The following is a 27,545-nucleotide window of genomic DNA, read 5'->3' on the forward strand; positions in this document are numbered from 1 at the left end:
CCTAGACTACCTTTTGGCCTGAAGTTTTGGCCATGTTTCGAGGAGCAGTGAGGCCTAGTGGATAGAACATGGGACTGGGAATCAGAAGGACCTGGTTCTAATCCCGGCTCCATCCCAACTTGTCTGTTGTTAGACCTTGGGTAAGTCCCTTCACTTCTCTGGGCTTCAGTTACCTCATCTGTAAAATAGGGATTAAGACTGTGAGCCCCATGAGGGACAAGGACTGTCTCCAACTTAATAAGCTTGCATCAGCCCCAGAGCTTAGTACAGTACCTGGAACAAAATAAGTGTTTAACAAACACCATAAAAAAAGTGAATTTTGCTGGTTCGCATAGTGGCCCATATTGCATACTTTGGGTGGTATAATAATAATAATGATAATTATAATTGTGATATATGTTATCTTACATAATTCAGATAACTGTATTCTGCAGAGAGGGTTACTCTGCCTTGGGGGAGTCTTGTGTATTTAGAAGTTGGTCTTTATATACAGTATACTATTTGTTTATAACAATGCCTGCCTCCTCCTCTAGACTGTAAGCTCACTGTAGGCAGGGAATGTGTCTGCCAATTCTGTTGTACTGTACTCTCCCAAGCGCTTAGTACAGTGCTCTGCACACAGTAAGCACTCAGTAAATACCACTGATTGACCGATTGGTGGTAATGGTGAAATGTCCTGTGTACCGCTGGAAAAGATACAAAAGAAGCTTAAAACATGTTCTCTACCCACAAAACACTTGCTTTCACCTTAAAGGGAAAGCTGTGGTCTTGGCAGATTTCAAGGGAGAGGGGGGCTATATTTTCTTAATAGTTGGTTCCAGCTTGGGAATTTTTTAAATGTGACCTGTTTAGAAAAGTTACAAATTTGCTTCTCAGTTTTTTTTTATGGTATTTGTTAAGGACTTACTATGTGCCAGGCACTGTACTATGCACTGGGGTATATGTAACCTAATCAGATTGGACACAGTCCATGTTCTACATGGGGCTCACAGCATTAATTCCTATTGGACAGGTGAGGTAACTGAGGACCAGAGAAGTGAAGTGTCTTGCCTAAGGTCACAGAGCAGACAAGTCGCAGAGCTGAAATTAGAACCCAGGTCCTTCTGACTCCCAGGTCTGTGCTCTATCCACAAAGCCATGTTGCTTCTCGTGAAAGCTGGGCCAGGGAGATCACTGCAGCCTTAAAAAAGTTAACTGAGACTTTATCGTGACTGACTCACTCCTACTACCTCTAACAGCAGTGAACTTTGGCAGCCTGGGCTGTGGTGTATTATTCCATTTTTATTAAAATTCTTGCTTTCCAGGGGCCGAATTTACCTTAGCCTGGCTTAATTTATTTTGGTTCCCAGCCACTGAGTCTGTGCTAATTTGCAAAGCTGACAGGTAAAAATAGAAAGAGATGTCTTAATTCTGCTTTCCCAAGAAACAAAGTACTGGACCGAAAAAAAGGGCCGGAAATGAATGTCATTGCCCTGTAAAAGTTATTTAATGAAAATCAGTTCAATTAAAGGTTACACTCTGTTTGGCTTCTTTCCCCCTTACGGAGCCAGTTTGCTTCTGGGCATAAGAGACATTTGACGTTGTGGAGGAGAGATTCACTCTCTTTCCCAAATGTGCTTAGGAAATTTCTGGACAAGTTTCACCTGAAGTTGGTGAATGTTTTCAAAATGCATTCCTCCCAAACAGAGTTGGACTAACCTCTTGGGTTTTTAGTACATTGGGTAGCGAGAAGAAACAGAAAAATTCAAACCGAAATGGTTTGGTTTTCCTGTGGGGTTGAGGAGAAGCTGTGGTTTCGCCCCCTCCCCACCGACCCCTAAAGAAGTCACTGACCTCTGGACTCCATTCACTGAAATTAAAATCCAATCAGAATGTCAGATTGATCTGAAGGGTCTTTTAGCTCTGACAGCAGAGATCTCAGGAGGGCCCAAAGAAAGGACAAAATGTGAGAGTCAGGAGGGGGAAAAAGAACCCCCAAACCCAACAATAACACATTTTTCTCAGGCATTTCCAGAATAAACAGTAAGAGACAATAAGCGTTGATCAGTTTGGCAAGTGAGCTCGGCTATCTGGGCGACAAAGTTGTTTCCATAAATACTAAACCAAAAAGCAACACTTACTGTTCTGTCCTTAGCCAATCATATTACAAGTTGCTTTCCTTTCCAAATTTCAACTGTAAATGCAAACTTCAAACCTCAATCTTAAGCCAATATTCCACAGGGACATTACAAGTGCTAAAGAAAAATTAGGCATGAGTGGATAAAGAACAATTTTTGTCCAAAGCCATGCTGAGAGTTATTTTTAAAATATGCAGGTTAAAGCAGATTCTTTTTTCATTGATCTTAAATGAAAATGAGGAAAAAGTAATGGCAACAAGCCTTCTGGTTAAAATTTTCTCTTCAACGAGCATTCTGTATTAACAGATTTTCTGGTCTCAGTCTCTCTAAAGGTCTCTGTTAAAGATCCAGACTTCCAAACTGGAACTGTTCTTTTGGTATGTGCTTGTTTGTATTTTTCTTTCTTTGTTGTTTTTTTTTTTTGTGGGGGGTGGGTAATTCAGTTTAAGTCTCATGCTGTCATCAGTTTTAAATGTTTTGGACTCCTGTTGCTATGAAAAACTCTCCCGCACTTCCCCACCCCTCAAAATCCAAAAGTTAAAGAAGAGGCATGCTTTCTGAGAGAAACCTACAAAGTTGTTTTGCTTTTTGGGATAGATGGGATGATTTTAAATTTGTAACTTAAGAGGAGTGTTAAACCATAACCTTAAATTCCTTTCCATCTCCAACAGGGAAGAGAAAACAATGCCATTTACACCAAAAGTGGGAATGAAGTAGCTGCAAATGATCAAAAAACTGCCAGCCCCTTTCCATTGCCTCAAATCCAGAGAAACCAGCTTGATTTCAGCTAACAGAAAAGCATTTTCCGTGAGAAAAATCATTCTACTTTAGGCATGAATCCTGCTTTGGAAAAGCTAAGGAGCTCAAGGTTAAGAAAATATTTGTTATTCGATAAGGCAGTAAAACAAGGGAATCAAAGCTTTGTGAAGGGAAGTGTAAGATGCTTGTATTCTTTTACTGGAAATACAACAAAACATGCAGAACATATTTAAAGCTCAGAAGCCCCTTGAAGCTTTTGACTTTGGCTTATAGTTTCCTAAAGGCCCCTAGGCTCAGAATTAGTAGACTGTGTCGGATGTGCTGGACTGTGTTTACTGACTTTTTCTACCAAGGAATGGACAGATTTGAGCCATTTTTACTCAGAGAGGTTTTTTTTAATGGCGTTTGTTAAGCACTTACTACATGCCAGGCACTGTTCTAAGCGCTGGGGTAGATACAAAGTAATCGGGTTGTACACACTCCATGACCCACATGTAGCTCAGTCTTAATCCCCATTTTACAGAAGAGGTAGCCTAGGCCCAGAGAAGCTAAGTGACTTGCCGAAGGTCACATAGACAAATGGCAGAGTTGGGATTAGAACCCAGGTTCTTCTGACTCCTAGGCCTGTGTTCTATCTGCTAGTGATAAAGCCATGTCCCTTCAACTGCAAGGAGCACAATTATTTAAAGAAGAAAGGTTTGTTAGTACATCATTAGACTGGAAGCTCCATGTGGTCAAGGGATGTGTTTACTAACTCTGGCATATTGTATTCTTCCTAGTGTTTAGTACAGTGTTCTACACACAGTAAGTGCTCAATAAATACCAATGATGGATGGACTGATCCCAAGACATGGAACACCCTGAAATATCCAGCAGGAATCCATACCATCTCTCAAGCAGTGGAAGCCAAATAAGAATTATTTTTTTAAAAAATGGTATTTGTTAAGCACTTACTTTGTGCCAGGCACTGTATTACATGCTGGGATAGGTACAAGTTAATTATTCCCCCTCTAGACTGCAAGCTCATTGTGGGCAGGGAATGTGAATGTTTATTATTACACTGTACACACCCAAGCACTTAGTACAGTGCTCTGCAAAGAATAGGTGCTCAATAAATACTATTGAATGAATGTTGGACACAGTCCATGTCCCACATGGAGCTCACAGTCTTATTTTACAGGTGGGGAAACTGAGGCCCAGAGAATTAACTCCAAGGTCACCCAGCAGACAAGTGGCAGAGCTGGGATTAGAACCAGCATCCTTCTGATTCCCAGGTCCATGCTCTCTCCATTAGGTTATGCTGCTTCTCTAAAGTTTCCTCTAAAGTTTTTATGGTAGAGTTCCCTTCCACCATAAAAATGGATCCTGAAAATACCAGGGAAGCCCAGCTTGATCTTACTGTTCAAATTTAGGGGAGCCTGTGGAGAAGAATTCAGGTTTTGTCTGGTAGCCTCTGGTGACTTTTGCAAAGCAAAAGCTAAGCAGGCTCTGGGCGCTGGGTTTTCTATTTGCAGGCAATCAATTTGGCCAAAGGAATCCTAAAAGGACGCAGATTTGCTCAAGTATGTGTGCCCTGGGGTGAAGTTGACATGCAAAACCCAAGACTGACAGCTAAGAGAATGGAAGTCAGGAAGGTTAACTTTCTTGCTTTCTATAAATCACATATAAGCAACGGAACTAATCCTGGCAGTGGACCTTAAATGAATTAATTTGCTCAAGGACTACCTGAGCCCAAATATTTTGGTCAGGGTCCTTGGAAAGGACCAAGTCTGACTAATAATAATGATAACTCTGTGCTGGGACAGATACCAGATCATCAGGTCAGACACAGTCCCTGTCTCATATGGGACTCACAGTTCAAGTTGGACTAAAATGGCGAACCTCTACCATAGTGCTTAGTATAGTGCCTGTCACAAAATAAGTGCTTAACAAATACAATTATTATTATTATTATTGTTCTTACTACTAACAGAGCTACAAGATGGGATGATGGGACAGAGCTGGAGAAGCTGGCTAGATGCTTCCTCAGCCCAGATGTAAAGTGGGATGGGTGGTAACTTTGTGAAAGAGCTGGGTAGAAATTCTAAAATGCCAGAGAGTGAACAGTCCCAGCTCAAGGTTTCCTGAATTGCCTCCAAGAAACTCACCACTACAACCACGCTTTACAGAGGCTGCAAGCTGACATAGTCAATACTTTTAAAAATGCAAAATCCATAGCTCCCTTTGGGAAATGCATCCTGGATTCCTGGAAGGAGGAATGACTGGTCTTTCATAAGAAAGGAAACAAAATGGGACAGAGAGGCCAAGGTGACTGGCCGAAGAGAGAACTGAATGGGTTAAAATACAGGTGCAGAGAAAAATTTTTTAAAAATATGCAATGACAAATTACCGGATAACCATCTCGTCCTGAGTGCCCCTGTGGTAATTAATAAGCAATTAATAATCAGACTTTTCAGCACAATAACATATGGTAATACTTATAAACTTAACTGGGGACATTCACTACTCAATGATTTTATTTCTGCCGTGAAAAACCTGTAAGCTTTGCACCAAAAAAGGGAACCGAAGGAGGGAATGAAATGCTATTGACATGGAAATAAAAAGTTCTTTGAAATGACTGCTCAAGAACATATTTTACAGGCAAAATTTACCTCTCCATCTTGCAAAACATATCTGGAGGTCACTGTGAAAATCTACTCTTTCTACTTCAATAGGGTTCTCATTAATGCCAGTGAGGCCCACTTTTGTGTAAATGGTGATTCTGCAGTGTGTCAAAATGAATCCTAAACAGAACTACAGATACACACACCTCCCCAGAAATAAAAACAGTATGGGTTTTGAGAGGCCTTCAGGGAAATAAAGAGTGGTTATTGTTTTCTTCTAGTGGATTTCCCACCCTGCACACATAAGCAAGGTTAAATCAGCCCAGCGGGACCGAGAAAAAATGATCACAAACTTCAATGTAGTTGCTACATTTCTATCTCTGCTACTTAGTTTATCTCCATAATAGAAATAATAGAAATTGTTTGTTGATAGTAAAATGTTCAAAGCATGATAAAGCTATAGAAGTCTCCCTTTCGGGGGGCAGTGGATTATGTTTGGCAATCGATTCTCCATGTTTGGACATTTAGTATCCTAAAAACAAAAAAGATAGGCTATTCAGTAACTCTACAGAATATACCATGCTGCAGTTCATACCAGATTATCTGCTTTTGACAGTCTGAAACAAAACATTAGTCATAGAACCCTTGGACACCAAACAAGTTGAGATTGTAGTTTTACTTCAGGAAAGCAATAAGGCTGGTGTCCAGTTACAGAATCAACTGCCTTCAAAGTAAATCACAAATAAAGTCAATCGGGAGGCTTTCTTTTTCAAGTGAATTGTGGCTCATGCAAACATTTGCTAAACTTGTTGCACTGATTCCCGATACAAGTGACGAGACTGTAAGCTCGCTGTGGACAGGGAATGTGTCTGTTTTATTGTCTTGTACTCCCCTAAGCGCTTAGTACAGTGCCGTGAACAGAGTAAGCGCTCAATAAATATGATTGACTAACTGAAGTGACTCTATCTGCTTTACAAAGGAATCAAAGTCAGATGGCTTCCCCCACTGAAGACAGTTTGGAAAGCACTTCCCAATACACTTTTTTTTAATGGTATTTGTTAAGTGCTTACTATGTGACAGGCACTGCTCTAAGTGCTAGGGTTGATACAAGGCAAACCAGTTGGATCCAGTCCATGTCCCACATGGGGCTCACAGTCTTAATCTCCATTTTACAGATGAGGGAACTGAGGCACATAGAAGTGGTGACTGGCCCAAGGTCACACAGCAGGCAAGTGGCAGAGCTGAGACTATAACCCAGAACCTCTGACTTCCAGGCCCGTGCTCTATCCACTAGGCCACGCTGCTTACCTATAGAATCCTTTTAACAAATCTTAAAAAAACAAACAAAAATTCATTTGTTATTTACAGAAATATGGGTCTTTGGAGTTTGAGTTCTTAAACTTTGGGATTAAACCATTTTCGCTGAAAAGAAATGGGGCTTCAGCAACGGATTTAACCTGGGAGTAGACATCTTTCTTCCTGTAAAGGACAATGGCCCGGAAGCCCCAACCTGGCTGGAAAAATCAGGCCCCTGACCACGAGGTTGGGCCAGATTTTTGTGAACGGAACCAGTATTTATAAGAACAACAATTTTGTTCAAGCCACAGACCCAGACATTTCCCCCCAAGATGTTAGAGAGAGAGGAACCAGGTGCAGTCCCAAGAATTTTCCCATGAAGATGAAACCATTAAGGTGGGAACGTTGCAGAATGTTTCTGGAGTTGGGTTGGTTAACCCCACTGTTTACTAACAGTTAAGCTGACTCTCCTCCTGCCCAGAGGACACAAGGAATGAGGGTGCAGTGTGTAAACATCAAAATTGCCAAGAGAATTTTCCTTAATATTAGCATGCTGCTTCCTTTCTGGTGAATCGAGACTGGATACAGGCTTAGGGAGCAAGAACAATGTTTGCTGAGTTTAAAAAGGCCACAAACCCCTTCAAGGGAGCAAGTTAAGCATTTTTTTTTAAGCCACATTTTACTATTCGTCTGCAATCAAAAAAAAATGTAGCCACATCTGGGACCAATTTTCCTTCCAGACACACCTCTTTACCCAAATGACTCTTTTCGTGAAATGATCCCGAAAGAAAACAAAATGCCTTATCTTTCTGGACCTGAGAGTAAAATCCACGATACTTACTGCTGGACCTGCAAAACAAGAAACACAAAAAGCCCCATTTAAAAATCGATTCGAGAGGGGAAAAAAAACACCTCAATTACACATACCTTATACTGAGGGCCAGATCTAATAAAAATAGTGATACTTGTTAAACATTTACTATATGTCAAGCACTGGGGTAGATAGAAGATAATCAGCTCAGACACATTCCCTGTCCGCATAGGGCACAGTCTAAGGGGGAGGGAGATTAGACACTGAATCCTCATTTTACATTTGAGGAAACTGAGGCACAGAGAAATTACAAGAGTTGTCCAAGGTCACACAGCAGGCAAGTGGCAGGGCCGGGATTAGAACCCCGGTCCTCTGACTCTCAGGCCTATGTTCTTTCCACTAGGCCACCCTGTTTCCCCAAGGAGTGATGCATAATTCTTTGAAAGGAATTTTCTGGAAGGAATTGCTGATGGAAAACTACTTTGGCCCAAATCTGAGCAGGGCAAACCTACTCTAAGAATCCAGGAGGGATTGTCTAATGCAGATGACACTTCTGAAACCCCACTGGACTTATCCCCTATTTTTGGATGAGGGAACGGAGGCCCAGAGAGTGTAAGTGACTTGGCCAAGGACACCCAGCGGGCTGGGGGCAGAATCAGATTAGGACCCAGGATTCCTGATCCTGCTGCTTCCCCACCTGCTTTCCAGTCCACACTATTTTTTTTTAAAAACCCACAGAGGAAGACCATGAGCAAAATGAATGAATAATTGAAACATTTTCCTGGGATCTCCATTACTGACCCTGGTGGGTAAGCCAGGAGCTCTTTCCAGGGTTGGAAGAATCAACCTGGCATGGAAAACCAAAAGAAAAAAACAAAAAACCTCCCACTAGAATCTGGGAACGGTTCCATCGGTGCCATTTCTGGCCAGAATTTCATGCGTTGGAGTTGTTTAAGAATTAGTCTCGTTGTCCCAGAACGATTTTGCTAACTTTGTTGTTTTTCCTTGATAATTTAGGATGCATCAGGCTGAGTAAACTTTCACTCACTATGCGGGAGAAATGTAGCTATCACATTTGAACACTTGGATATTGCAGCTTTCCAGTAAGCCAACTCCCGATTACCCATTCTACTGGGGTGGGGAGGGAGCAAGAGGCTTCCTCAAACTTCATTTTGGCTACCTCCTCTCCAACCAAATTTTTGGGGTTCATCTTCTTTCCTTCCCCTGCCGCTCTCTGAAGGAAATTTGGACGGGAAGAGGGTCAAAATTAGGAAAAGAAGGAGAGGAAAAGGACATGGATATTCTGCAAACTGTAGTCAGTCAATCATATGTATTAAGCACTTACTGTGTGCAGAGCACTGTACTAAGCGCTGGGGAGAGTACAACATAACAATATAACCGATACATTCCCCGCCCACAACGATCTTACAGTCTAGAGAACTGTATATTATTCTTAGAAGGATCAAGAGATGGCTTTCAGGAGCCAATTCCATATTAGCCCAAGGTAGTCTGAAGTGATTAGAAAGGGAGAGCCATTGGTTGGTAACTGACAATTCCCATTTCGGGGAAATTGGGCCTTTCCACCTGAATGGGGTTTGTCAGAGATACCTTGTCTTTAGGCAGGTTAATAGTAACTTCCACCTGAATATGTTTTGGTGATGTTTACACTGTTCAGTCAATCGTTGGAATGTATTGAGTGCTTCCTGTGAGCAGAGCACTGTGGTATGGTGCTTGGGAGAGTAAGATACAGTAAGATACAGTAGTTGCCCTTAGGGAGCGGACGATCTAGTAAGGGAGGCAGTCATTGAAACAAATTATGGATCGGGGCAATGGCAGAGTATAAGGATATGGATATAACTATGGGGAGTGAGAAGAGCATCAGAGTGCTTGGTGGATATGGATAGGGTCAGAAGGACCTGCGTTCTAATCCTGACTCTGCCACATGTCTGCTGTGTGGCCTTGAGCGAATCGTTTCACTTCTCTTAAATGGGGATTAAGAGTGTGAGCCCCTTGTGAGAAAGGGACTGTGTCCAACCTGATGACAAGCACAAAGGCAGTGCAGAAGAGAGAGAAACAGGGTGGGAAGATGAATCAGGAAAGGCTACTTGGAGGAGTTGTGATTTTAAGAGGATTTTGAAGATGGGGAGAGTGGTGGTCTGTCGGATAAGAAGGGGAGGGAATTCCAGGATAGAGAGAGGATGTGTTCCAGGATCAATCTCTCTGCCACTGCCTTGGCTAAGGCAGTACACAAAGGTAAAACACCTGGGACAACAAGAAACATCAGGGGTTTTCTTCTTTCAACCTCTCCGAGGGAAGAAAACTCCCAGATCAATAGTAGTTGGAGTAGCAGCAGCAATGGTATTTATTGAGAGTCTCTTTGATATGGTGCACTGTACTAGCTTTTTGGGAAATACAATGGAGTGACACATTCTCTGCCACTCTAGCCAAGCTTCAGCAAAATATCTGGATGCTATTTGATATAATATACCAGGGTGGAATGGAGAATTGAATTTGCTCGGTCCTGAATTTCTCTCATTGCTGCAATACCAAGCCTAGAGAGGATAGGCAGGTCAGGTATATCATTTTACATTTTCAATTTGCAACGCCGTTGAATACTATCATCCGTTCTTTTCTTGATTTACTTGAAAGAGCTTACTAACCTAAAATTCCATAATAATAACAGTGGTACTTGCTTTGCATTTACAGTGTTCCGGGGCTGGGCTATGCTCTGGGGAGGATACAACATAAGCAGATCGGACAAGATGCTGGTCCCATAAGGAGGTTCACAGTCATAAAAGGAGAGAGAACAGTTATCTTGTTCCCATTTTTACAGTCGAGGAAACAGGCTAAGAGAAGTGAAGTGACTCAGAGTCCCACGGCAGGCAAAGGGCAGGGCTGGGATTAGAACCCCTGGCTCCTCACTCCTGGGCCCAGACTCCTTCCTCTAGGCCACAGTGCTTTTGATGTTTGTACATTGAAAATTTGGATTTGATTTATAAGTGGAAGGGCAAGCTCAGAAGTGGAACGGCAAGCTCAGAAGTGCCAGAGCTAATAGTGGCCAGTTCCAGAAGCAGGGGGTGATGGCAGGTCCGCTGCAAATGGGCTCGGCCACAGGCCCCGTGTAAACATCAGCGGCGCCTGAGATGGACAAGGCCCGGCCTGTCAAATTCCCATTTTACAAGCAAGTGATACAGACTAAAACCATTTAGAAATATTTTAGAAATACTTCCCTGAGCAAAAGAGTTTTTTGGGTGTGTCCGGGATTAGATTTCTTTCCCACCCTGTTGGATCAAGAACGAATGATAAAGATCGTGGTATTTGTTCACTGTCTATTATGGGGTATGGGTTGGGGTAGGTTCGAGATAATCAGGTTGGGCACAATTCCTGCCACACGTGGGGCTTCACGGTCTAAGAGCGGAGTCGTAACAGGGAATTAGCTCCCATTTTACAGATGAGGAAACAGAGGCACAGAGAGGTTAGGGGACTTATCCAAGGTCACACAGCAGACAGGTGGTGGATCTAGGACTAGAACTCAGGTCTCCTGGCTTCCAGTCCTGTGCTTATTCCAGTAGGTTATGCTACTGCTCTTACTTTTGCCCCTGTTACACTTGCTCAACATCTGGGGACTTAGATGAGAAGCAGTGTTGCCTACTGGAAAGAGCACTGGCCTGGATTCTAATCCCGGCTCTGCCACACACTGGCTGCGTGACCTTCGGCAAATCACTTAATTTCTCTATGCCTCAGCCCCCATCTGCAAAATGGGGATTCAATACCTGTTCTCTCTCCTACTTAGGCCTGGAGCCCTATGTGGGACTTGATTAATTGATCATCTTGTATCTACTCCCGTGTTTAGTATAATGCATGGCATGTAGTGAGGGCTTAACAAATATCATTGCATTGTACTTTTCCAAGCACTTAATACAGTGCTCGGTACATGTTAAGTGTTCAGTAGATACCACTGAGTCACTGATCAACTGATTGTTTATGGACACCAGTAGATTTTTACAGAATCGATCCGTCCAAGCCACTGACCTCTTTATAAATCAACAAAGGCCTTATGTTCCAAGCTCTACCTCCAGGAAATGTAAAAACTGTGTTAATATAGGATTTCGAATGATGCCAAATCAACAGTCTTGCCCCAACTCATGTTTGGGTAGAGGGGATCAAACCTTCGGCAATCAATCATTGGTATTTATTGAGCATTTCCTTTGTGCTGAGCACTGTTCTAAGCATTTGGGAGAGTATAGTTCAATAGAGTTGGCAAATCCCATCCGTGCCCACAAGGGGAAGCAGCATGACCTAGTGGCTAGACCATGGGTCTGAGAGTCAGAAGGACCTGGGTTCTAATCCCAGCTCCGCCACTTATCTGCTATATGACCTTGGACAAGTCATTTCACTCCTCCGGGCCTCAGTTACCTCATTTGCAATATGGGGATTAAGGGACTGTGAGCTCCATGTGGGACAGAGACTGTGTCCAACCCAATTGGCTTGTATCCACACCAGCCCTTAGAACAGTGACTGGCACACAGAGAGCACTTAACAAATACCACAATTATTATTATTATTATTAATAAAGGAGCTTACAGTCTACTGTGTGCAGAGCACTTTACTAAGCGCTTGGAAGAGGACACCACAAATGCCTTTCTAAAAGCAGCCGCCCCAGTATTCTGCAAACCAGTCCAACGATGAAAGGTCTTCACAAAACAGCTCTGAAATGTGGGTGTTCACCACGTCAGTCCCTTCGGTTTACTTTTCTGTCAGGGCCATGGAAAGCAATGAAATGAGAGCCAGATGACTCCAAGAATATATAAGATTGTGTCCGCTGAGGCAGTAAATCTGGGGCTTGTTTAACTGCCCTGACAATGACCGAGATGGCTCCTCAGGCCGGGCGTTACTCCCGTTTACTCAGAAAGGTCAAGAGAAGGCAGTTTGGACATGACAAATGCGGCAGGCCTTCAGGGCGCCCGTCATCCCTGGTCACAGGTTTGAATAGGAGAAAGCGCCTGGGGGATTCTGAAAAGAATCAGTAGAAACCTCCCTCGCTCTGGTTTTGGACTCCTGTTTCTACATCATCCCATCATCGGCAAAATCTTCTTCCCAGTGTCTCCAACTTCTGCCTTTCCTTGCTCCACTCCGATTGCAGCCCAGTGAACTTTGCTCTTCCTAAGCCAACCTACTCCCTGTGCCTCGGTCTTGTCGGTCTTGCTACCGACCCCTTGCCCTCTGGCCTGGAACTCCACATCAGAGACACCACTGCTCTCGCCATCTTCAAAGCCTTCCTAAAATCATATCTCCTCTAGGAGGCCTTCCCTGACTAATCGCTGCTCTCCCTTCCCCATTTTACCATCACTTAGACACTTAAGTTCCTACCTACTAAGCACCTTGGTATTCCCTTCACCCCCACAGCACTTATCTACATAGTCATATACTCGGTTGCTTCCCCTACCTGTAATTTATTTCATTGCCTCACTTACCTGCTAGACTAAGCTCACTGAGGACAGAGAACAAGGCTTTGTGTTTCTAATACACTTCCCAAGTGCTTAGTACACTGCTCTGCACTCGGTAGGCATTCCCTATGTATCATACTCAATTATCCATACTACTCATTTCCTTCAGGGAGATGGAAAGAATGGGCCTCAAAATCTGTCCCCATATAACAGTCTCACTTCACACCTCCAGTATCCCGGCTTGACTTGAGGAGGCAAAAGAGAAAACGGCACCTGGTACTTCAAACTTAAACTTGACAACACGACTGGGAAAGCATGTGTCCAATGTGGATGGGATTGTGGGTGCCACACTGATCCTTTCAGCTGTGCACGTGTGCGCGCACGTGTGTGCGCACGTGTGCGCGCACGTGCACACACACACACACACACTCTTCTCTTTCCCTCTCTCTCGAAGAGGCCTTCCCTGACTAAGCCCTCTTTTCCTCTTTTCCCTCTCTCTTCTGTGTCGCCCTGACTTGCCCCCTTCATTCATTCCCCTACTCCCAACCCCACAGGCCTTATTTCCATATCTGTAATTTATTGATTTCTATTAATGTCTGTCTACCCCTCTAGACTGTAAGCTCACTGTGGGCAGGGAATGTGCCTGTTTATTGTTGTACTGTAATCTCCCAGTACAGTGTTCTGCACATAGTAAGTGCTCGATAAATACGACCGAATGAATGAATGACTGAACACTTATGGATGAACTTGGCCATCAGAGGGGTCTTCTTCGAATACTACGGACACCTCTACATGACTTGAGTTCAGTAACAGTTTCTTTTTCAAATCCACTCTCCATGGACAGGCCGAGAAAGGGGCCCTCAGTCTCCTGGATGGTACAATCCACTCGGATTGAGATAAATCTGTACCCGCCTAAATATAGATGCATAAACACATACCCGGGGCCATGCCTGCATTTTCCAAGGGAAAAAATCGCCCCCTGTGGGTTTCAACTTGTCAGCTTTCATCTGGAGGCTGTGAAGCTGTTACCACGTAGACTCTCTAGGGGAACCTGCTATCAAGCGAGGCAAACAACGCTTCATTCACATTTATCAGCTGTGGTGTTAGAATAAGAACCTGGTGTATGTGTGGTAAGGATCTGAAACACATAGAGAAATATATGTTCAGGCTATCTGTGAAAACAAGCACTCCGGCACCTCAGCCAAGGCAAACACATGGGGCGGGGGGGGGGGAGTTAGTTCTTTATGCTTTGGTAAAAACATATTCTATGAAGCAAACAGCTCTTGGTTTATCCATGTTACTGTGGCCCTCTCTCCATTCTGGAGCTTTGGATTTTGGAGAAAGCCTGGGCCCGCTGAATGGGAACTGGCCACCGATTGGGGCTTCCGGATATGACTTGGGGTTTCTCCATGAATTCCTTCTCCAATTATAGAAGAACCAACGCTTGACCGTCTCCGATCATTCAGTCAATGATATTTACTGAGCACTTACTATGTGCAGAGCACTTGACTAAACGCTTGGGAGATGATAATACAATAGTGTTGGGAGACACAATCTCTGCCCTCAAGGAGCTTATTATCCACAGGACAAGAGAAATGTTAAAAGAAAGTACAGGTTTGGGGAAACAGCAGAGTATAAGGATATGGATATAAGCGCTATCTGGGGGTGGGGTGGGTTTCACTGGACTTGAGGAGTACAGACCCAAGTGTGTAGGTGAAGCAGAAGGGAGGGAGAATAGGGTGGCTAAATGAGAGGGGATCCAACAGACTCAATTATCCACAGTAACGGCAGGGGAAAATGGGTGGATAAGTGAGATCTGCGGATAATCCAAACATGACTCTAGCCGATGACTTGGAATGACTTTCCACCAACCTGTGCTCAAAGCTCTTGGTATTAATTCATTTTGAAAATTCCCAGAAGGCATGATCCTTTAGGGTGGGTTTTTAAAGAAGGGCAAAACAACTTTATTCATGATTTAAAAAGCTTGTATTTGAGCCAAGATGAGTGGTTAAAGAACACAATACCTTCCTTTGATGTAAGAGCCGAGTCGCCTCTCTGAAGTAGGAGAGGTCCTAGATTTTATTTTGTTCCAGAGGTGAGAGAGGGAAAGGACCTGTGGCCTACTCTATACCAAGCACTGCCCTAAGCGCTTGGGTGAGTACCAGAGAGGCAGGTATTATTATGGCATTTAAATGCTTACTATGTGCAGGCACATATTTATTTATTTATTTATTTATTTATTTATTTATTTATTTATTTATTTATATTAACGTCTGTCTCCCCCAACAGACTGTGAGCTCACTGTGGACAGGGAATGTGTTTACTCTAGTACTGTACTCTCCCAAGCGCTTAGTACAGTGCTCTGCACACAGTGAGTGCTCAATGAATATGAGTGAATGAGTAAATGAATGAATGCAAAGCTCTGTTCTAAGCACTGGAGTCGATATAGCTTAATCTGGTTGAATACAGTCCCTGGTCACATAGGCAGTACAGTCCAAGTAGGAGGGGGAAGAGATATTCATTCATTCATTCATTCATTCATTCATTCAATCGCATTTATTGGAGCATTTACTGTGTGCAGAGCAGTCTACTAAGCACCTGGGAGAATACAACAATAAGCAGACACATTCCCTGCCCACAACAAGCTTACAGTCTAGAGGGGGTACTGATTCTTAATTTTGCAGATGAGGAAACTGAGGCCCAGAGAAATTAAGTGACCTACCCAAGGTCACAGGGCAAGCAATTGGTGGAGCTGGAATTAGAACCCAGGCCCTCTGACTCCCAGGCCCGAGCTCTTTCTAACAGGTCAAAATGCTTTCTCTATTCGACATGATCTTTACCCTCAAGGAACGTACAATCTTTCCAGGGGGAAAAACATCAGTATAAATCACAGGGTGGAGGGAAGCAAGTAGAATGTAAATAGGCGCATGTAAGGGTAACGGTGTGGGAGCGTGTGTATGTGTGAATCCCCAGGGGCTCATGTGTCAAGAAGTGCTCAAGTGGAAGATTGGGGAGAAATAGGGACTGGAGATGAAAGATTAGATTTCTGGACTCTGGGGCCGTGGATCCACGGGGTGGAAAGAACAAAGCGAACTAAGAGATGTCACCCCAGCACGGACCAGCGGGACATAGAAGACTTGCGATTCTGAGCCCGGACCCTTTGACCTCCCAGCTGGAGTGTGGGGTTTGGGCTGCTGTTCTCTGTCTTGCCTGGCAACTGACTTTTTACTGACATCTCCATCGAGCCCTTCTCCCTCTGGACGCCTGGGTTTCCTCAACCGGACAATCTGTGTAAACATCCCAGGCTCAGCTGGGACGGGAGTGGGGGATGGAGGGGAGCAGTCCTCCCTAATGGGGGAGCTCGGAAAATGCCAACGGCAACGATGGCCGGCCGTGGGGATCCGCAGAGACGGCCCCATGGGGAGAATGTGTCAACTGCACACTGGTCCTCTTCGGAAGAAGGATGGTGTTCCCTGTCCCTCATGACCTTGCCTTCTTGGAAGAAGAACTGACCAAAGAGTTGTCAACTTGGAAACCCAAATCTGGACAAGGGTGGGATGCGGGGTGAGCAGGCACCAGGCGGATGTCCCGGGTGAGGAAGGTTTTCAAAAGTTGCTGATAAAAAGACTGTGGCAATGACTCCCCTCCTCCTCCCTCGCTCCCGTCATCTCTCCGATCCCAGCCTTTCCGATAACGAGTGCTAGAAGCGGGGCCTTGTGAAGGTCCCCGGTGACCTGCTGGGCCCTTGAAGGGAAGTGCCAGTTACACAAACTCCGTCGATAAAGGTGACTGCATTTTCCTTTCGGGGCCCAAGCCGAGCCCACTCTGCTGATCTTCCGGTTTGATCGCAAGCTTTGACGATATTAATCTCTCCAAAGGAGAAACGTGAGACTTACCGGGATCTCCCCGCCGTCCAGGTTTTCCACGCCTCCCTGGGGGCCCTGTGAAAACACGACAGTGAGGATTCATTTAGTTCTCTGGTCCAAACTCAATGGACCCCCGCATCTTCGCTTTCAATGTCAGTGGGTTTTCCTGGCCAAGCTGACTTGATAAATTGGGTGGCAGCGGGACAGTAGAGAGGACTGGGTTTGGAAGGTGAAGCCGAGCCTGCTGCTACTCTCCTCTGGCTAAGGAGAGAGAGTTCGTGTGGAAATACAGTTCCCCGCCAACCCTCTCCCCCTGGGCAGCCAGCCAAAGGAAACCAAAAAGCAGCGTGGCCTAATGGCTACAGCCCAGGCCCAAGAGTCAGAAAGTCCTTGCTTCTAGTCCTGGTTCCGCCATTTGTCTGCTGTGTAATCTTGGGCAAATCATTCTACTCCTCGGGGCCTCGGTTCCCGCATCTGTAAACTGTGAGCCCCACATGGGACTTGGACTGCATCGAACCTGATTTTCTTGCATCCACTCTAGTGCTCATCACAGTGCCTGGCACAGAGTAAGCGCTTAACAAATACCACCATTATCTACTCTAGCATTTAGCCCAGTACTTGGCCCATGTACAACCTGATTAACCTAATAATAATAATAATGTTGGTATTTGTTAAGCGCTTACTATGTGCAGAGCACTGTTCTAAGCGCTGGGGTAGACACAGGGGAATCAGGTTGTCCCACGTGGGGCTCACAGTCTTCATCCCCATTTTACAGATGAGGTAACTGAGGCCCAGAGAAGTTAAGTGACTTGCCCAGAGTCACACAGCTGACAAGTGGCAGAGCCGGGATTCGAACTCATGACCTCTGACTCCAAAGCCCAGGCTCTTTCCATTGAGCCACGCTGCTCCTCCCAACCTGTATCTACCCCAGTGCTTAGAACAGTGCTCTGCACATAGTAAGTGCTTAACAAATACCAACATTATTATTATGTGCCCAATAAGTGCCAAGCACTGCATTAAGCGCTGGGGTAGCTGCAATATCATCAGGTCAGACAGTTCCTGTCCCACATGGAGTTCACAGTCTCAGTGGGAGGGAGAGAACTATCAAATCCCCGTTTTACAGACGCACAGAGAAGTTATGTCGCTTGCCTCAGGTCATACAGCTAGTAAGTGACAGAGCCAGGATTAGAACCCAGATCCTTTGACTCCTAAGCCCTGGCTTTTTGAGTCATGTTGCTTCCAAAACTGGAAGGTCTGGTAAAAAGACCATCTCACTTAAAATCCTTAGTTCCTCTGGTCTTCTAAACTCACCAGCCCCAAGTAAGATTTTACATGTCTGACAGGTGTCCATTGCAGACCAGTATCATACAAAGGATGACGTTCAATCAATTGCCAGATGGAGGAGGTGAGCGAGGGGTTGGCAGTGAGATAGATGAGATCAAGGTACTATGAGTAGGTTGGTGTTAGAGGAGCAAAGTGTAATAGATCAGTGAGGTAAGGTAAGATGGGGAGAGTCCACCAAGTGCCTTAAACTTGATGGCAAGAAGCTTTCTGTTTGATTCAAAGATGTATGGGCAACCCTCAGAGGTTCTGGATGGGTGGGGAGATGTGAACTGAATGATTTCTTTTAGAGATCACTTTTTTCTGGGATTGCCAAGCTGCAGGGATGCAAATGGGCCCACCTGCTTCTCAGGGCAACTTTTGAAGGCAATCAATCGTATTTATTGAGTGTTTACTGTGTGCAGAATACTGTACTAAGTGCTTTCGAGGGTACAATGTAACGGAGCTGGGTGGCATTTACCTGTCCACAATGAGCTTACAGTCTAAAGGGGGAGACAGATATTGATGTAAATAAATCAATTATGGATATGTGCATAAGTGCTATGGGACTGAGGGAGGAGTGAACAAAGGATCAACAGAAAAGCGAGAAGCAGCGTGGCCCAGTGGATAAAGCATGGGCCTGGGAGGCAGAGGACCTGGGTTCTAAACCCAACTCCACCACTTGCCTGTTGTGTGACCTTGGGCAAGTCACTTAACTTCTCTATACCTCAGTTTCTTCCACTGAAAAATGAGGATTCGACACCTGTTCTCCCTCCCACTTAGACTGTGAACCCCACGTGGGACAGGCGTTGTATTCCACCTGATTAACCCCAGAGCTTAAAACAGTGCTTGACACATAGTGAGCATGTAAATACCATTTTAAACAAAAGGTGCAAAGCCCAGTATGAGGGTGATGCAGAAGGGAGTGAGAGGAGAAGAAATAAGGGCTTTGTCAGGGAAGGTCTCCTGGAGGAGTTGTGCTTTTAATAAGGCTTTGAATGTAGGGAGAGTGATGGTCTGTCTGATACAAAAAGGGAAGGCAATCCAGGCCAGAGGCAGGATGTGGGCGAGCGGTCTGGGGTGAGATAGATGAGATTGAGGTACAACGAACAGGTTGGCATTAGAGGAGCGAAGCGTGCGGGCTGGATTATAGTAGTCAATCAGAGAAGTAAAGTAGGAGGGGGCCAGGTGACTGAGTGCCTCTATACCTCTAGACTGCAAGCTCACTGTGGGCAGGAATGTGTCCACTACATTTTTAAACTGTACTCTCCCAAGCTCTTAGTACAGTGCTCTGCACACTGTAAACACTCAATGAATAGAGTGCTTTAAAACCGACATTGAGGGAGGAGGACTTGGCTTCCATAGCTTGTTTCGCGGGCTCACCACCCTTTGCATTCAGCCAGGTCTTCCCCTCCCAGCCCTTGGCTTCAGCTGCAAACTCTCAGAAATACTGGTTCAGTCAGAACACACTCCTTCCTCTCCAGACCAACGGAACTGTTTAGTTTGAGCGTGACAGGCTGTTTGGAGAGGGAGTACTTTATACTTTGTATTATTCTTTACTTCAAAAATACCTTTCAGGGAATGTAAATAGAGAGCTTCCACTACTGATAGGGCAAGACTGAAGCGTGGAGGAACAGGGCTTAGGTATTACTTAATTGGGATTAATGGCACATCAATCTTAATTACATTGAACTAACATTAAACCACATGATCCCACAGCAATAATCGGATAAATGCACTGATGATTTATAATTCCTGAGGTTGATCTTCAAGGAAATTACAAGCTGGATAAATACTTTCAACTCTCTGGAACACAATTTTAAAGCAAAGGAAACAAAAAAGCTTAACTCCACTGGGCGATTGACCATATTCTCACTGAGGACCGACTTCAGCCACTAACTGAAACTCAATGAAAGACTGATGAAAAAAATCAAAACTCACTTCATGTAATTCTCTTTAGACTTCAACGGGGCATTTTGTTCCTGGTTTATTGGACTTCTTTTGGACTTTATCTGTCGGGAAAGCTCCGCCCCTTGCCTGCTATGTAACCTTGGGGGAATTAAGTGGCCTCAGATGCCTCACCTGTAAAATGGGGACTCTGAAAGCCTCACTCCCCCTGCAACGTGATGGAAGTTGTTTAGGAGCCGAAGCTCCGCTGTTAATTAGAATTTTCCAGCTGACTCCAATGACCTTTGCCCTGAGCTGCAGAGCTGACCCCAGGTCGGCACTAAAGGTCAGCAGGCCCTTATTTTCCCCAGCATCTGTGTGCGAGTTGAGACCAGATTTCCCGTGCTTCCTCTCAAGGAGGTGAATGGCCCATTCAGCCTCTGTGAACATACTGCTCAAAAAAGCAAAATCAGGCTCACTGATGCAGAGGTTAAAACCTCATGGCAATCCCCAGTATTCCTGGCAAAGGGAACGGCTTTGTTTCACAAAAAGAGGCCCAATGCTTATGGGGTTCTTGGACCGAGGAACCAAAACTGCTGTTTTTCAGTGATTTTTCTCATTCTTCGGTGGTACCTAGATGTTGCTAAAGACAATCAATCAATCCATCGTATTTACTGAGTACGCACAGCACTGCACTAAGCATTTGGGAGAGTATAACATAACAATATAACCCAGTTGGTAGACACATTCCTGGCTCACAACAAGCTTACAGTCTAAGGGAACTAGTCAGAAGGCACTGGCTTTGCCAAAAATAACACTTGGTTTTTCCCAAGTGCTTTTGTATCAGTGATCTCATTTTATCCTCACAACATCCCCGGCAGGCGGGGAAAAGTGACGGCAGGCGGGGAAAAGTGAGTATTATTTTGAATATTACTACAGATGAGGAAAATGAGCCTCAGAAAGATTAAATGAATGACAGCAGGCTGGGGAAGAGCTTGGAACCCCTAGAATCCAGGCCTTCCGACTCCCAACCCCAAGCCCTTTTTTCTTTTATGGCATTGGTTAAGCGCTTATTATGTGCCAGACACTGTACTAAGTCCTTGACTAAGAAGTTTCTCTTTTTTTATGGTATTTGTTAAGCCCTATGTGCCAGGCACTGTTCTAAGTGCCAGTGCTGGGTAGATATAAACTACTTAGGTTGGACACAATCCCTTTCCCACATGGGGTTCACAGTCTTAATTACCATTTTACAGATGAGGGAACTGAGGCACAGAGAAGTGAACTGTCTTTACTAACTTATGTTTACCCTGGTGTTTAGTACAGTGTAGTACACATAGTAAGCACTTAACAAATACCATGAAAAAGAAAGACATGTGACCACCAAAAAAGTCAGTCATTCACTTATTCAATTCATTCATTCAATCAACCATATTTATTGAGTGCTTACTGTGGGTAAAGCACTGTACTAAGCACTTGGGAGAGCACAATATAATGATGAACAGACACATTCCCTGCCCACAAAGAGCTTACAAACTAGAATCCAGTCTCATGTCCACAAGCTTTTCTTACATGATCCTGCCTTTGGATAGTTATATTTTTTTTGGCTTTGCTTAACTTGCAGGAATAATGGAACCATACACAATTCATTAACATAAATAGGCTCACATACTGTATGCATGAACTCAGGCCACAAGATAATCCCCTAAATCGTTCCCTATGTGCCAGGAGCATGCTAATATATCCTTGCTTTTCCTGAAAACAGGCCAAATTGGAGCTAATAATAAGAAGGGTGGTTTAGGTTAAGCACGCACTCTGTGCCAGGCACTGTGTTAGGCGCTTGGGGAGAAGCAATCAGGAAACCCTGGGGGACTGAGAAACAAATAAGAAACAGAGAAACACTTGCACGTGGCAAGTGCCTCAATCAAATGGTGGAATACGTTGAACGCTTACTGTGTGCAGAGCACTGTACAAGTGTTGGGGGGAGGACACTACAATAGAGTTGCTAGGCACCCTTTGTTTAGGGGACTAAATATCTGATCTCTTTCCCCTTAGACTGCAAGCCTCTTGTGGGACAGGGATTGTGTCTGACCTGTTTATCTTGTATCTACTCCGGCACTTTCTACAGTGCTTGGCATTTATGATGTGCTTAACAGATAACACAATTATTGCTATTAAACTCTCCAACCTGACAAGCGGTTGGACTTCCTTTAACTTATCAGCAGCATCAAGGTCTTTGAGAAGCAGCGCGGCCTAGTGGATAGAGCACGGGCCTAGGAGTCAGAAGAACCTGGATTCTAATCCCAGTTCTGTCACTTGTCAGCTGTTGTGACCTTAAGCAAGTCACTTCACTTCTCTGGGCCTCGGTTTCCTCATCTGTAAAATGGGGATTTAGATTGTGACCCTCTTGTGGTTCGACCTGATTAGACTGTATCTACCCCAGTGCTTTGTACAGTTATTAAGTACACATATTAAGTGCCTAGCAAATATTTTTTAAAAAATTATCTGCTGGTCAGAGACCAGGGTGGCAACCTAGAGCCCTGCTGGGGTTGAGCCTCAGGATACTGGCCAACAGCTGGTGGGATTCACTGATTGACTTACTGGATGGATGCCTATTTGACATCCTGGAGCAGGTGTGACAGGTCCACCTGCCCATTGTATGTTCTAAGCCCTGGGGTAGTTACCAGACAATCAGTCAGTCACTCAGTCCATCAGTAGGCTAGATAAAAGATAATCAGTCAAGTCAATCAATCAGTAGTATAGATACAAGATAACTGGTCAATCAATAATATAGCTACAAGATGATCAGTCAATCAATCACTAGTAGAGATCCAAGATAATCAGCCAATCAAGCAATCAATCAACGATTGAGACACAAGACAGACAATGAATCAGTAGCTCAGATAAAAGATAAATCAATCTTTCAGTAGTATAGATATAATCAATAAATCAATCAGTTGTATTCATTAATCGTTTACTGTGTGCAGGTCACTGTTCTTAGCACTTGGGAGAATGCAATATAACAATATAAAAGACCCATTCCCTGCCCACAATGAGCTTACAGTCTAGAGGGGGAGACAGACATTATTATAAATGAATTATAGATATGCATGTAAGTGCTCTGGAGTTGGGGTGGGGGTAAATAAAGGGAGCAATCAGGGTGATGTAGAAGGGAGTGGAAGAAGAGGAAAGGAGGGTTTATTTAGGGAAGTCCTTTTGGAGGAGCTGTGCCTTCAATAAGGCTTGGTGGTCGGGGGGTCTGTTGTATGTGAAGAGGAGTATAGATACATATACACACATATATAATAGATATACATAATTACTATAACACTATAACACTGAGATAATCATTCAATCAATCAGTAGTACAGCTACCAGATAATGAATCAATCAGAAGTATTGACAGACAATATTGACAGTACTGACCAATCAGCCAATCAGTATTAAAGATGAGATAATTAATCAATAGTATATCTACAAGATAATCAGTCTACAAGTATATCTACAAGTATATAATCTACAAGTATATATCTACAAGATAATCAGTCAATCACTCTATCAGTAGTATTGATTGAGTGTTTACTCTGTGCAGAGCACTGCACTAAGGGCTTGGGAAAGGCCAACAGAATTAGTCGTCACAATCCCTGTTTTCAAGGAGTTTTCAATGAGGCAGTAATAATATCTTATTTTTGATATAGTGGTTTTATTTTTCCCAAGCGCTTTCATGAAAATTTTAGTATTTTATCCTCGTCTGAGGGAGGGTGAAATGGGTACTATTATCCTTCTTTTACAGATGAGGAAGCTGAGGACCAGGGAGGTTCAGTGACTTGCCCGAGGTCAGTCAGTAGGCTACGGCCGATCCGGTACTCCAACTCATGACTGTGGCCTCCCAGGCCCCCACCCTTGCCATCAGGTCATCCTGCCTCTGTATTTCAGCATGCGGTGCCTCAAGAGACTGCGGAAGGTATCAGAGAAATATAAACCTTGTGAGGATGAGGGGTATGGGAGCAATAGAGGATTTGGGGAAGGGGGCTGGAAAGTTCCCCTAATTTCCCACTGAAACATCACTTTGCAAATGCTGACGTTTCTAATGAAAACGATAGCCGTTAGGCACTTCCAACCTAAGCAAGCACAGTACTACGCGCTAGGGGAGATACGAGAATTTCAGGTCAGACACAGTGCCTGTCCCACACGAGGCTCACAGTCTAAGTAGGAGGGAGCACAGGTACTGATAGGGAAACTGAGATATTGGGAAAGTAAATGACTTGTCCAAGGTCCCTCAGGCAGGCAAGGGGCAGATATGGGATGAGAACCCAGATCCTCTGGCTCCCAAGCCAGTGCTATTTCCAGGCTATTTCTTGATGCTGAGCTACTGGTGAGCACCGTTAAGGACACATCTGTTGGCCTTAACTCTGCCTCTTTGGAGACAAACACTGAGTGTTTCCACATACACGAAAGCAGATATGGGGACAGAACGGTCGCTCTCTGACCTAAAACTGCACATATGCGAGGTCCGGGAATGCCAAATGCTAAAACTATCAATCCACCTCAGAACCTTAATTTTCGATGCATGGACCTGCATAATTTCCCCAGTAGAAAGAAAAGATGGATTTACTACTTTTGGGGGAGGAGGGGTGTGGTGAGGGTGGCGGGGAGAATGGTTTGCCTTTTTCATTTTAAAGGGCTACAGGCGTGCTTTGATCTGAACACAGAACTCTCCGAAACAGACCCGTCAAAACCCCAGTCCTGCCCTGTGCGATTTCCTTGGACTCTGGAAACTCTGAAAAAGGGGGGTTTAGCCAACATTTAAGTGTTCGTGGAATATGAGTCATGGAATGCTTCTCAGTAATTTGAGAAGGTCTGTTTTGTGTAAGTCCCACTAGTAAACAAAACTCTGACTTTCAGAACTGTACTAAAGTACTCAGCACATGGTAAGCACTCAATTAAAACCATCGATGGATTGACTGCTTAATTAAAAGGTAAAATTACTGTATTCATTGACAAATACGCAGCTATCTTATGGTCCGGTGGCCTTGGGGATGGCAGAAAACCATCTGATGGAAAACTCCATTGACTATTAAGAAATACCCAGAACAAGGAATTCTGGGCTGGAATCCAAGCCACCCTGTGGGGGTGGGGAGGGAAATCAATTAATCAATCATCAATAATATAGATTTAGCATATTGTGTGTGCAGAGCACTGCGTGGCTCAGTGGAAAGAGCACGGGCTTTGGAGTCAGGGCTCATGAGTTAGAATCCCAGCTCTGCCACTTGTCAGCTGTGTGACTGTGGGCAAGTCACTTAACTTCTCTGTGCCTCAGCTCCCTCATCTGTAAAATGGGGATTAAGACTGTGAGCCCCACGTGGGACAACCTGATTCCCCTATGTCTACCCCAGCGCTTAGAACAGTGCCCGGCACATAGTAAGTGCTTAACAAATACCAACATTATTATTACTAGATGCTTGAAATAGTACAATAGAGTTAGTTGACAAAATCCCTGCCCTCAAGGAGTTAATTCATTCATTCATTCAATTGAATTTATTGAGCATGTACTGTGTGCAGAGCACTCTACTAAGCGCTTAGAATGTACAGTTCGGCAACAGATAGAGACAATTCCTGCCCAACAATGGGCTCACAGTCTAAAAGTTAAGTTTTTACTGGGCACAGAGAGCTGTACTAAGCACTTGGGAGAGTATGATAGTGTTAGAAGACACGATCCTTGCCCTCAAAAAATTTGCAGTCTACTGTATGCAGAGCACTGTACTAAGCACATGGGAGAGTACACAAAAATACAATCCTTGCTCTCGAGAGGCTTGCAGTCTAGCGGAGAAGAATGACATTAAAATAATTTACAGAGTAGGAAGAAAAGTGGTATGTTGGTCTGTGTTTAAGCAATATACAGAAGCACTTCAGGGTATTGTGTGTCCATAAATATAATGGTTGGTGTGAAGAATATTAATAATAATTACTGTATTTGTTAAGTGCTTAACTATGTGCCAGGCACTGGACTAAGCATTGAGGTGGATTCAAGCAAGCACTGTTGGGGTGGTGGCTGGGAGAAACATCCTTTCCTCTCCTTTGCACTTGGATCAGTAACCTTTAAGCATTAGGCTCTAAGTTCCTCGTGAGCAGGGAACCTGTCTACCAATTCTGTTGGATTGTACTCTCCTAAGTGCTTAGTACAGGGCCCTGCACAGAGTAAGCGCTCAATAAATATGACTGACTTTCACCCCACCCTCAGCCCCAGAACGAACACACACATGTGTAATTTATTTTAATATCCAACTCCCCCTCTAGACTGAAAGCTCTTGTGGGCAGGAAATGTGTCTTCTATTACTATTGTATTGTACTTTCCCAAGTGCTTAGCGCAGCATAAAGTAAGCACTCAATAAATACTACTGGTTGCCTGTTTGATTGCTAGTATCTAATAAGCCTTACTTTGTGGAGCACTGCACTAAAGGCTGGGATAAAATACACAAGAGAAGATTAATATGTGCCCAGCATTGTGCTAAGCACTGGGGTGTGACTGTAGTTGAAAAGACTGAGGTGGAACAAACAGTCCCCACCATTCATTCATTCAGTCATATTTATTGAGCACTTACTCTGTGCCATGAACAGACAAAAGATGTCCCTGTTGTTTGGGCTTGTATTTATGCTCCACCTGATATGTCTGCCTAAATCAGCCCTTCTAAAAAATTAAGTTGGGGTTTTTAAATTCTCCTGGTCCCCGTAGAAATTCCAAACCATCAACAATACTAAATGGTCATGACAATGGATCATTTATGAAGACAGTGAAGATGTCAATAGATGGGCTTCTACTTCTCAAGGTCAGCAATTAATAGACAATGCCTCCTTTTCCTCATTTGTAAAATGAGGCCGAGAGCCCCATTTGGGACGGGGACTATCTCATATTTACCCCGATGTTTAGTAAAGTGCTTGGGACATAGAAAGCATGTCACAAACACTGCTACTACTGTTATCATTATCATCATCATCATCCTGGGACTGCCAATCGCTTTACCGTTTCTAAAGATCCATTTGAGAGGCCCATTATATTTCATGGAATTCAAACTCTAGTTCCCACGAGTCAGGGACATTTTAAATCCTGAGCTCATACCACTATAAACCGCCCACTTTGAGGAAAACAAGATATACTCCCCGGGGGGTGGGGGTTGCAAGCTTTTTCAACTTTTAAAAGACCCTTTCCTTTCATCTCTTTAAAACTTGGCTTGAGAAACCACAGGGCATATTCATTGTGGAAGGGATCATGGATCCAATAGCATCAGGGAAATCTCCCTACCCCATATTTTGGGGTTCATATTAAAATTCTATTTCTTCTGACATCGCAAGGCATCTTATCCAAAACGCAGCTGAGGCACATGCATTCTGGCTGAGTCTACTTGCGTTTCATTGTTAAATCTCTGTTCCTGAGCAATGGGGGA

The 27,545-nt window shown here is 44.1% G+C and overlaps 1 protein-coding gene across 3 annotated transcripts in view; it reads right to left on the reverse strand.

Moving 5' to 3' along the window:
- The window catches only part of COL23A1 (collagen type XXIII alpha 1 chain), a 236,615-nt gene that overhangs the window by 64,611 nt on the left and 144,459 nt on the right, over positions 1-27,545 (reverse strand). For 2 of the 3 annotated variants that reach the window (XM_029052708.2, XM_029052707.2), the window contains exons 3-5: positions 16,930-16,974; positions 7,617-7,624; positions 5,266-5,292 (exon numbers count right to left, since the gene is read on the reverse strand). In XM_029052708.2, the coding sequence (XP_028908541.1) occupies positions 5,266-5,292; positions 7,617-7,624; positions 16,930-16,974 (80 nt within the window). The remainder of the gene's footprint in view (positions 1-5,265; positions 5,293-7,616; positions 7,625-16,929; positions 16,975-27,545) is intronic. The other variant, XM_029052706.2, reaches the window with a different exon arrangement.

Source organism: Ornithorhynchus anatinus, chromosome X2, assembly GCF_004115215.2.
Source record: "Ornithorhynchus anatinus isolate Pmale09 chromosome X2, mOrnAna1.pri.v4, whole genome shotgun sequence".
Classification (NCBI taxonomy): Eukaryota; Metazoa; Chordata; class Mammalia; order Monotremata; family Ornithorhynchidae; genus Ornithorhynchus; species Ornithorhynchus anatinus.